The sequence below is a fragment of the Lagopus muta genome, chromosome 3 (genome assembly GCF_023343835.1).
Source record: "Lagopus muta isolate bLagMut1 chromosome 3, bLagMut1 primary, whole genome shotgun sequence".
Classification (NCBI taxonomy): Eukaryota; Metazoa; Chordata; class Aves; order Galliformes; family Phasianidae; genus Lagopus; species Lagopus muta.
The window spans coordinates 26,764,212-26,776,434 of record NC_064435.1 but is presented as its reverse complement, the minus strand read 5'-3'; the positions used below and the strand labels follow the sequence as shown (position 1 = coordinate 26,776,434).

Sequence of the window (12,223 nt, the reverse complement as noted above, 5' to 3'; positions counted from 1 at the left end):
CTGGCCATGGCCTTGTCACCGTGCTGTCCCTTCATGACATGCTCCACTGCCTGGTGCAGGCAGGGGCAGCTGCAGGTCTTCTCCCTCAGCGAGTGGCACGACGTCCGCGCATCGCACTGTGCGTGTTGCCCATGGCAGCGCCAGTGCGTGTGGTTGCTGTCCCATCTCAGCGTGCACGCAGGGCTGAGGTGGGGTCCAAGAGCCGTGCGGAGCCTCGGGCAGCCTCTGGCGGCGTGACCGTGCACCGCTCGCAAAAGGACTTGAGCCAAATTTCTGATGTGGTCTAAAGAACCGGATTCTTATTAAAGACAAAGTAACCGGAACCTAGTTTATATGTCATCCAACTGCTCTCGCATTCAACAGGCACCGCAAGCCGTAGCCGCGCCGTTCCCGTGCAGTTCCCCAGCCCCCGCCGCCCCATGCCGGTGTCCAGGCAACGACGGCGGCGTCACTTCCTGCGGTACCGCCCCTCCCGCCGCAGCCCTCGGGCCGGCTCCGTTCCGAGCTCGGGCTGTTGCGGCGATCGCGACACGTGGCGCGATAGGGCGACCCCGCTGGCGCCGGCCCGGCGGGCAGCATGGCCGCGGCGGCCGAAACGGCGGGCGGAGGAGGCAGCAGCCGGCACGAGAAGAGCCTGGGGCTGCTCACCACCAAGTTCGTGTCGCTGCTGCAGGAGGCCAAGGACGGCGTGCTGGACCTCAAAGTGGTGCGAGGGCGGGGCGGCGCGGGACCGCCATGGCCGCGGCTGTGGGGAGGCCGGGGTGGCGCGCAGAGCTGCCGAGAGCGGCGGGAGGCTCCGGGCGGCTGTCAGGCTGCGGCCGTGCCCCGGGGCCGGGTCACCTGCCGAGTGCGAAGGGAGCCGTGGTCCCGTGCAGCCCGACTGGCTTCTGTTGTTTGTTTTCACTTTGCGGTTGCTCTGTTTACTGACTCTGTGAACTGACGCCTATTTAAGGCTGTTTTCGGCCCGTTCTATGCGGGGTGTGAGGTAACAGGGCTCCCTGTGGCGTCGCTGCCGTGCGACAGTGAGACCTCCGCCCGAGAGCAGGGAGATGAAGAGGTGGCATGAGGGCGGTGTTGGCCGGGCTGAGGATAAGCAGCTCGGTGCCGTGGTTACTTGAATCCTTTCAGGACAGCTGACCGCGTTCCTTGGCTCTGTTAGCGGGCTCTGGGAGAGGAGGTGCCCTCGGATACTTTTCGCGCAGTGCTGTTCAGAGAGAGCTCTTTAACAGTGTTACAGCGGAAAGTGAAAGTTGTCAGTGAGCCAGGAGGGGTCCCGGAGGTGTTACATTCCAGCTGGGCGCTCAGGTGGGCGGACTTGGAACTACGGTTCGGGTGTTTGTCGTTCGCCTCTGCGTGGAAGGAGTTCTTCTCCCACCAAGGGGAAATGGCAGCACGTCTGGTCAGGGGAAGGTAAACAGGCACTGCAGAAATGACAAAGACTTCTGCTCAGGGCATTGGAAACCGGTTTCTGAATGACAGGATACGGTTTGTTTTAAGTAAGCACTAACTGAAGAGAACAAAACGTTGGGACTTTCATAAGCAATTAGTCAAAATGTACATTTTTTTGTAATCTGGCATTTCTCATAAGCGAGTCACGTGTGTAGGGAAAAGAGAAAAGCAGCATGCATACCCTGCTGGTGCGCTCAGGGAAATGAGCCCCTGGTGTGAAACAGTGTTTTCCAAAAGATGGTTCGATCATCGAAGATTTTTTCTGTTGTATTTACGCATATTGACCATCTGAGTAATATTTCTGTACCAAAATACTAAGTACATCATGAAGAAAACAGAGTTTGGAAACTCCAAGTGTACTTTGTGATTTATCAATGGAGGAAGAACATTTCCTGGTGATCTCTGGGCATCTCTGTAGCTGACCATCTGTGAAGCAGCACCAGGGGACACAGATGCTAATCCCATGCAGGTTGCTGCTCCTCACTCTGGGTGCAGGAAGTCCCAGCAGTTGTGTGTGTTGAACTTTGGAAGTGTTTTAGCACTGACCGCTTCTCTGCTATAATGCCTGACAAATTATGGGAGTGAGGATTGTCTTGAGGTTAAATCCTAGAGGGCTCATTTTAAAATCAACCAGCTCTTCCAGAATAATTGTGTAGCTGTCCCTGAATAACCCTGTGTAAGTAAATGTTGCTAAGGAGGTAAGCTTAAAATGTCAAGGGATGAGATGGAAGGGAAAGAAAGAAAGCTCCTCTGTTCAGAAATCCATCATTTGCAGGGAATGGATAAATACAGAAAGATCACAATGAGCGAATAAAGGCTAAGCCACCTGAAATGACACCCAGAACACAGTGTGTTCCTTCTCTTCGGCAGCATACTCTGGCTTCCACCTTGATTCCAAGTAGGCTTGGCTTGTAGCAAAATGGCATCCCTGCCATACTCGGGGCTAAATGGTATTTCTGATCAACAATGCAAAGCACTGAGTACCCTGAAATTTGTTTGCTTGCCACTGAAGTTTATTCCACGGCAAGAGACAGAAAGCATTGCAAATGTGGGGACAGGAAGGGACTTGGGATTTGAAGTTCTGATGGAGTTTTTTTGTCTCTAGAAAATGCAAATCAGTGGAGTCCTAAAACCTAAGCAACTAGAACAAACAAACAGTACCACCAAAGACAAAATTTCCAACTGAAAAACTGTGTTATATAAGAACTTAGCCTCTGATCTCTGAAGCACCTGCCTGATGGGAAATCAAAAAGAAGATGGGGAAGAGATTGCCTGTCTACATTGTACTGTTTCTATATCACAAAGAAGGTTCCTGTTGTCCACTGTCATCCCCTTCCATGAAGTTTCTGTAAAGGGAAATGTCTCTGATATGATCTAAACCTCATTCCTTGTCCCTGGTTGAACCAAGACCTGAAAAAAACAAACAAAAATACTTTGCAGAAAGCAAAGTATTCATCAGGTGCCCAGGAAGTGCACATCTAGGAAGGCTTTGCGTCAGGTACAAAAGAATCCTCACGGACAGAATTATGAATGATCAAGCAGCCTATTTCCTCTGACTTACAGTGTGCTCTGCTGTCAGTGACATGTTGTGACAGCACATACAAACACACTGTAGCTGGTCTGGGTCAGAAAGGGAAGTGGTGGTGGCTGCCAGTGTTGGCTGGTGTTCTGGCAGCTCTGAATGCTATTGAGGCTGGTTCCTACCACTCGTCACATGGCAAGATGGCTTACAGGACAATGTTGGCTTACAGTCTTGCAGCTCTCCTTCTGTCAGCTACTTTGAGAAATTACCCCATCCTCCCATATCCCAGCAGTTAGGGGATAATAAATTCAACATGCTGTTGGCCTCAGATACTTATTTTGTTGCAGTGCTGCTGTCTTCCTTCCCTTCTGTTTCATGCCTTGTAGAAGGAGTGCTGTTGGGTGGTGCAGATACCAATGGCAGCGCTGGCAGTTAATGTGAGCACTCCTCCCTGGTGAAGGTGGGCTTGCTGGCCTTGCCTCATGTGATTTCCCTCACCATCAGGAGGCCACACTTGCACGCCGCTTGAAGCAGATGCTAAACTTCTGAATTTATCATGGAGAATCCCCTATTCTTGAAGAAAGAATTGTTTCTGAAGGGCAACAGTTCAAGCCAATTATTATTTGGCATTCTTTTCAGGGAGATGGGTTAGAATGTCTGTTGTTTGCCCCAAGTTGCTGATATTGCTGATATGCTCTTGTCTCCACAGGCTGCTGATGCCCTTGCTGTAAGGCAGAAGAGAAGGATCTATGATATCACCAACGTTTTAGAGGGTATTGATCTCATAGAGAAGAAGTCAAAAAACAGCATTCAGTGGAAGTAAGCTTTGTCATTTCTTCATTTCTTACTGTGCTTGAAAGCAACACAAACTCCCTCCATCAATTTCTCCTGACTGGTTAACATAGGATGAAGTTAATATTACTCTCAGCAATGAGCAATGCAACATTTCAAAATAACATCCAAGTTACAAATGAACCTCGTTGGTCTTTCCTTTAATTTGCATCCTTGATACATAGATTCAAGTTTAAAAGCTATAGGAGAGATACTTTCAGAAAACCTGAATTGCTACTTTCTGCCTATCACTCACACTCCCTGAATCCGTGACAGGTGTTGGGGAACAGTATTTCCACCTACACACACCTCTTAATTATTTTCTCTGGTCACTGACTATGAAAGGGAAACTGAAGTGTTAAAAGAGCAGGAAGGGGAAGAGAGCTGTGAACCATCTCTAATATAGAAAAGCTACATTCTGAAAGAATATAAGGTTAGGTAGAGAGAAAGTCTCAATCTGATCTGATTTTTAAAATGCTCATTTTTCCCGTAAAATGCTGCTGGGAGAGTAAATTTGCTTCATAATGAAATTTAGAAGATTTTTCAAATAATTGATGGCATACTTAGGAAGTGTTCTTTTAGATTTTCACTTCTTGTGGTTTCATGAATCTTTATACTTTTTTTAAGAGGAGTAGGTGCTGGCTGCAATACAAAAGAAGTCGTGGACAGGCTGAGGTATCTTGAAGCTGAAATTGAAGACCTAGAGCTAAAAGAAAAAGAATTGGATCAGCAGAAACTGTGGCTACAGCAAAGCATCAAGAATGTTATGGATGATTCTACAAACCACCAATATCCTTTTCAAGAAACAGTGTGCATCTTGGAACAAGAATTAAAACAGCAATTAAAGCATAGGTAAAGGGTGAAACATGCTGTAATCCATCCATTTCATCCAGAAGCAAAGGCTAAGGAAGAATATTTTTTTCTCTCTCTCTCCAGGTTTTGGTCCAATAAGAGTATAAATGATGTTTGCATGTATTTTTAAGCTCTGTGATTGTACAAATGGTAATCTGAAAATAATCTAGCATGTGTATGTATTGCAGTAATTTTTAAGTCCATGGTATAATCCTGATATCTGGTTTTAAATTGATTGTACTGCCATTAGGCACTTGGATTTACACCTTCTTAGCTGTATTTTACATGAATCTCCCTCCTATCCTCCCAATCTTTTACTTTTCTCTCTTGAAAAGTTAAAGCCAAAGCCAAAGATAAATTGAGTTGAGTTGACAAAGATCAGAAGCTTGTTAGGTTCAGAACAGGAAAAATATCCTGTGTATAAATACTCCATAAGCAGAAAGATCCAGCCGTATTGTGTATTGTAATGTGTTCATCTGTCTTGCAAGATACTGTGCAAAACAGACACGTCTGAAACTTAGAGCAGGAAAATGCCATTCTTATTGATAGTACCAATGGTAAGTACTTAACATTACTTTCAATTGCTCTGTAGAAACTATACCTATAAAATTTTGTAGTAAAGGAGATTTAAGCAAGGTATGAAGAGAAACGTGCCATGGGAGAGTTAGCAGTGGAATTAATCCCCCAGGGTAGATGTTGGAATATACATCACTGGATGTTTTCCAGAACAGGAGAGGCAAACAACTGTCTGGTATGTCTTAATAATTGATCCTACCTTGAGGCAGGGGAATGGGTCTGAAGATGAACTCTCAAGTCCCCTCTAGCGGTCTTTTTGTGTGTTTTTTGGGGGGAAATCCTGATACACTGTTGAATTATATAATGTGAAGTTAATGAGGTAAATGGTGTTCTTAAAAACAAGATTTTACATGTTTTCTGTTTGAAAAGAATTTCTTCTCATTCAAGCTATTCAGCTCCTTCTCTTTTGGTATTTTCTTCACATATATAGATATATTTTTCTAATAGTACAGAACTGTGTTATTTTAAAAATAGTCATTTTTAACATCATAAGTCAAGCCTTGATTACACCTTTGAGTAGCAGCAGTAAGGTTAGGCTTAGTTTGGACAAACTTCTTTTTAAGGCATCAAATACCAGTTTCACGTTGCTTTAAGAAAGATGTTCCTTGACATAAATTACATTTTCATATGTCACCCATGAAGATATCTGTAACTGTTTCAATGGTGAGTTGCTCCTATGCTGTATCTCATGAAATAAGGGATTTCCTGATCTTCTTGAAACTCAACTTGCTAACCAACCTGCCTTTCCCTGCAAGTATTTTGTGTTTAGAATAAATATTCAATAGTGGTCAGAAGTAAACAGATACATCTTCTACTGTTCGTGTCCCCCAGGTTCTAGTGTAGTTATAGTCACACACTGTATGGAATGGAAGTTCAGCTGCTTGAGAGTGCTGGTTTTGGATGTCTTTTTCTCTGTGCACACTTTGCAGGAGTTTGTCTCTGACCCTGACAGAACCAGGGACAGGGCTTGCAGGTCTCATCTGAAGGGCAGCCATGTTTAGATTTCTTTAAGTTTTCAGATGACAGCTTGAGTCAGAAGGAATTCCTTGTGATGTTACATGGGGCCGGCTGAAGTTAAAGATGGGACATTGCTACTAAACAAGAAAGATTCCTTCTGTACAGGAAGTTTGAACAAATTGCCAAGAATTGCTGGCAGAAATTATTTCCCTTGACACCCTTTCTGGATCCCAATTTACTCAAGGGAGTATTGTTGTTCAGCCTGTTTGCCACAAGGAAGGTTGGGTTTCATTATAAACAAAAAGTAACATTAGAAACTGCTGTGGAGTTTTACAAAACAAGCTGTTGCTGAGAAGAATTACTTGTTACAAAATATGTAGGAGGTGTTTAAGATACCAATCGCATTGTACTTGGTGTAAAATATATCTCAAATGGCAGGGGAAAAAAAGCATCATTCCAAGTTATGGATGAAGGCAAATTGATGTGTCCTAACTTTAATAATTTGCAATGCACGTAGTAAAGCTACAGGTGAGTGTTATGGCCACCTGTTGCATCTTAGTTGGATGTGCTGCAGAAGCTCTAAGTTCAGGTATTTGAAAATGCTGACATTGAAGACAACATCTGAAATGTTTTTTCGCTTTCCTGTGTCACCTGTTCTCAAAGCAATTAAGCAAGCTGTATGAAAGAGATCCTTTTGCTGAGAAGGAAGCTAGTTAAATATTGGGTTTTGGATCTTATAGGGACTATGCAAATCCCATCCTAAGTGTATTTGTGCTGGAATTATGCAGTACTTTGAGTAGCTTTAGAGAATTATTCTTATTTGAGTGGATATCATGCAAGATGTAAGAAAAATACACACAGTTAACGCTTTCTTAAAAATTGCTATTTAACCAGGAGACACACTTCTAGCAATTCAAGCACCTTGTGGTACACAGTTAGAAGTACCTATACCCGAAATGGTATGTACTGGTTCCTTGTTTACCTGAGTGCTGTAGGGGGACAGTGGAAAAGAAGAGGTAGACTGTAGCTGAGGATTTATCTCAGGCTGTGGTGAGAGAGGAAGGAAAAATATTAAGCTAGTCTTAGTTGAGGATAGAGGAGTTGAGTGGGAAAAAGTGTTGTTGTTTGTTTGTTTGTTTTTCAGCACACCTAAGTCTATGTGTACAAATGAGAAACTAATGACAACTTGTCTTATATTGGAAACAAGATATAATAGTTGGTTTCTTTGTCCTCTCTTCTCCCTAAATCTTAAAGTTTGCAGCCTTGCAGTTTAGGCATAATGTCTTGAATTCCCTTGAGAACTTAATAGCAGTAACTTTTATGTGTCAAATTTCAAACATTATTGTATTGCTAAATCAGAACTTCTATGAAAATGCCTTTTAGATTTATTTGCAGATGTGGTTTAGATGCTGTTCATGTTTAGTCACATAGTAATATACTGAATAGAGAAACACACTGCAGACTTCTTTATAGCTGAAAGGTTTGTTAGACTTGGCAGGATTAGAGGAAGAGGCCATATTACTTAGCTCTGTCAATCTTTAATATTTTTTTTTTTTTAAATGCATTGCTCTGTTTTAAATAGGGTTGATACCTTAAGTAGTTGGGAGAGAGTGTTGCATGAAGCAGCAATGCTTTTAGAGTGGTGAAACTCACAGGAGAAGTTTCAGAAGCTGTTTTTAATGAGGCTAAGCACAATCTGATATCAGAAGAACATCCAAAGCTAGGACCATGAAGCTGGTCCAGTGATACTGGTTTGTTCATCCGTGCTGAAAACAGTTCAGGCAATGGTATGGTTCCCTGTGTGATGAAAGCAGTTATGATGCAGCTTTTTTGACTTTTTGTTGAGGACAAAAGCAGATGATTTAGTATTCCATCAGTAACCTCAAATGGGATTCATTTTGGTTCCCTCCCCTCAGGCTCCTTTTCCACTTTCCTCATCCTCATTTTTTTTCTGGAACATACTTGCTGAAAACCTGTTCGATGAATTAGCCAAGCAAAAAGAATGCCTAGCAAATCAGCTAAGAAATTGTTTCTACTGACTCAATGATTCTGTGTTCACTTGGTCTGACTGAAAACTTAATTATTGTGGCATGGTTGGTCCCAACTAAGATGGTTCTGAAGCTCCATTTAAGAGGAAGAAATGTAAAAGTATACAAATCTTTTATCTGTTTTGTTACTGATAAGATGTAGCCCTACTGTAGGTTTTGTGTAACTTGAATTCGGAACTTAGTTAAGCCCTTCAAAGTGTTGTATGTTTGTGTCTTGTGTAGCTGTTCTGGTCAGATAAATGCATAACAAAATTATTATCTGTTTCCTATTAGATCACTTATATTTGTTTTACATATTTGTTTCCTGTCTGAATATGATTTGATAAGTCTGACAATCAAAATTTCTTCCTAGCATTTTAATTAGAAGAGTACTGTATCTTCTGGGAGGTAAAAAGTACATTGAGAATTCTGTTTAAGCATCTTCATTGGTTGCTATGAGAAATAAGTCTATGAAATCACTATTTTTGGTACAGTTCCGAATTCTATTTGTGGGCATTATAACTTTCTTAATACACCATCTCTACAGGGACAGAATGGACAGAAGAAATACCAGATCAATCTTAAAAGTAGTTCAGGACCTATCCATGTACTGCTTATAAACAGAGAATCAAATTCCTCCAAGCCCATGGTGTTTCCAGTTCCTCCACCCGACGACCTTGCACAAACCCCATCTCAGCCTGCAGCTCCAGTGACTCCCCTTAAACCTACTCCAGCTCCTGAAAACCCACCAGAACATAGCCTTAACCAGGAACAACAGTTGCCAGAAACAACAGTGGACACACAGTCAGGTGGGTCTGAATTATTTTTCCAACTAAGATGGGTGGAGAAAGGCTTAGGGGGAAGAAAGAGAAATGATGATAGATAGAAGAAAGGCATATCAACAATTTGCATAACATGGCAGGTGTCTGTTAAGAAACTATCCCAAGGGGCTTACTAATGGCTTTCAAGAGGTTCTTCCTCTTCTGTGCTCTGATTGATTTCACCCTGATTGATGAAACAGATTTTCCCCTTGTAGCTTATCATCTTACACCGAACAGGTTTTGCATGTGATCCTGGTTGTTAATCTGAGATGTTTCTCCAAAATGCAGGGTGGAATTAAATTGTCGGGAGTATATGATTTGAACATACACCTTTTTGTGAAGGAGATACTACAGGCACCAGTCCCAGCTTTTGTGCCACAAGGTCACTTACTTTCTTCCACATAGCCACAATGAGAGACTGCCTGAATATCTGGTATTTTTTTTAAATCGTAATTGTAGGATAATATGGAAATATTTAAGAAAATGTCATCACCGTTACAGTCTCTGTTTCTGAGGGATCCTGATAAAATTGAGTTTGTGAGTTTGGAATGGGGAAGAGATTCTTCTTACCTCAACCCAGACATTAGCTGTGTTGTCCTCAAGAGAGAAAGCCAGGTGCAGGTCTTTTACATTCCTTTTTACAGTAATAGATTTTATAATGTGCTTTTCTGTCTTTGTAGAAAGCAGTCTGCAGCAGAACAGTACAACTCCAGCAACTCCTTACTCTAGCCTTCCAGACTCAGTGTTGTACCCCAGCCTTTCAGGAGATGTCGCCCAAGCTACAGCGAGCTCCAATGACTATCAGGCTTTGCTCCCTTTGGACGTTAACTGTATCCTCAAGCCAAACTCATTTGACATAGGAAAGATGGAAGAGCCCACAGGTAGGAAGAAAACAGTTGCTATTCAGTATTTTTGTTGTTTCCTGAGCCATTCTTTTTGCCAAGCTACCAATGAGTTACAAGGAGGGAAGGATTAAGGCTTTTCCCACAGAGAAAATGATAGGCATTTGTTTATCTCCCACTGAAGCCACAGAGCCAGTTCTGGGTAGCAAGCTCATTTTGAGCAAAATACCTTTCTCTGCTATCAAATAAGCTACTCATTGCACATGGCTTTAGGGTTATAAGAGATTGACTGTACAGCTTGAGAAAAGCATGAGAAATTTATCAGGAAAAACTGAGGGATAAAAACAGGAATATAGTTTATATATTTATGCAGCATGCTGTCTCCACAGCTCCTAGCATGTGCATGTGAGCCGTACTGTACCTTACAGTTCAGTGTTGTTACGCAGGGAATCTGTTAACTGCAATAAACACATGCTCCTGTTTTCACAGGAAATATTGGTGGGGATATTATTGACGAACTTATGTCCTCTGATGGTAAGTATTTAGCATCCTTACTTGCAGATATTAAAAAAGTAGCAGCATGGTTTTTATATCAACAGCACTCTTGGTAGGTGTCTTAAATCTCATATCAAGAGCCAGTATGATACTACTTCTTTCCCCTGTACTGCCTCTTCTATCTTTGTCATTCTCATCTTTGCATCCCTATCTGTTCCCTGCAATGCTTTTATTTAACAGTCAAAATATGAAGCCTTAATCCAGCAAGAACTTACATGCATGAGTAACTGAACAGTACTTAATTTGAAAATAAATAAAGAACAGGTTGATGACTCGAGTGCCTGCCTTAAAAAAAAAAAAAAAAAATAGGCAGAACAGAATTAAACAAGATTATATATATATATATAATCTTATATTATATATATATATATAATTTATATTATATATATATTTTTATATATATATATAAAATATATATATATATTATATAATTTATATATTTATATTTATATAAATTATATATATATATAATATATATATAATTTATATATATATATATAATTTATATATTAAAATTATATATATATATATAATCTTGTTTAATTCTGTTCTGCCTCAGGCCTCTTCCATGAGCTTTGAGCAGATATTTCAGAGCATATTTACATGCCTGCATACAGATTGATACTTGGCCAGGTCTCTTACACTGGCAGAATGAATACAACCCTTTTCTGGTCTTGCATCTCCTTGGCCATATGTATGCAGAACTGAGCTAAGTGGTTCCATACACTTTATGACCCCCTGCTGTATCTCACTGAACCCAGCTGCCTTAGTCCTTTTCCCATTTAACTGTGCTGTTCTGTGAACACCTTGTGTTAATATCTGCTTTTCAAGCAGGCAGACTTGGGGCTTATCTAGAAAGAAACATGCAGCTACAAGACCTAACAGGGAAGCTGGAGTTGTATGAACGTGACAATAAAATATGTGGATAAAACGGAAATACTCTCCCATTTTAGAACAGCTACAACGTGCCCAATTCATCTGCATTAGTTTTCCTGAGGTACAGCACGAGGGCTGAGGCTTCTCCTCCTGCATTACCCAAAAAGGGCTTCAAGTCCGTGCATGAAATGCAGTGCAGAGAAGCTGACAGCTTCCGTTTTTCTTCTGTACAATAGAGATAATATTAATTTCTTTATCCACATTAAATATCTGAGGACTAATACATACAATATTGTCACAGGAAGGAGATAAATATAAGTAGTGGCTTTTTGACAAATTTTCAACAGCTGCTTAGGAGTTCCTTTGCTGCAAAAGGAGAGAGCAGGTCCATACTTCACAGCTTTCACTCCACCCCCAGCAAATTTATGTAAGATACTAAGGACAAAGGTGTAGGCATGTCACCTATTGCCTTAGTTCGAAGGCAATACAGATAGTCACAGTATGTGTCCTAGCATGCTTGTGAGATTATCAAGGCAATATTTTACTTAAGACTGACCCTGGCACTGGTGATGATGAATATACTGGATTACGAGACAGGACTGATATTCCAAAAGTGTTTTAACTTAAACTAAACTATTCCTGCTTTACAGTTTTTCCTCTCTTACGACTCTCTCCTACTCCCGGAGATGACTACAACTTTAACCTGGATGATAATGAAGGAGTCTGTGATCTCTTTGATGTGCAGATACTAAATTATTAGATATTGTGTCAACCAGACTACTTATCTACCTCTAACGATAACATTCTAGACTTCTTCATAACCTAAGTATTTGAATAATGAATGTATAACTTCTTAGTTCACTGACTCTGGGAGTATATTTCCTTTTGCTTCCTTTAACTACTTCACAAAACGAA

General features: G+C 41.5%; 1 protein-coding gene across 1 annotated transcript; it reads left to right on the top strand.

Annotated features, from left to right (window-relative positions):
• The first annotated feature begins 470 nt into the window (after window positions 1-470).
• E2F5 (E2F transcription factor 5) lies at window positions 471-12,076 on the top strand. The gene is made up of 9 exons (XM_048938696.1): window positions 471-706; window positions 3,681-3,790; window positions 4,430-4,593; window positions 5,852-5,893; window positions 7,082-7,146; window positions 8,762-9,023; window positions 9,716-9,916; window positions 10,367-10,411; window positions 11,959-12,076. Exons 1-9 carry the CDS (start codon window positions 578-580, stop codon window positions 12,066-12,068), a joined length of 1,128 nt encoding a protein of 375 aa, XP_048794653.1. The 5' UTR covers window positions 471-577; the 3' UTR covers window positions 12,069-12,076.
• The last annotated feature ends 147 nt before the right edge of the window (window positions 12,077-12,223 follow it).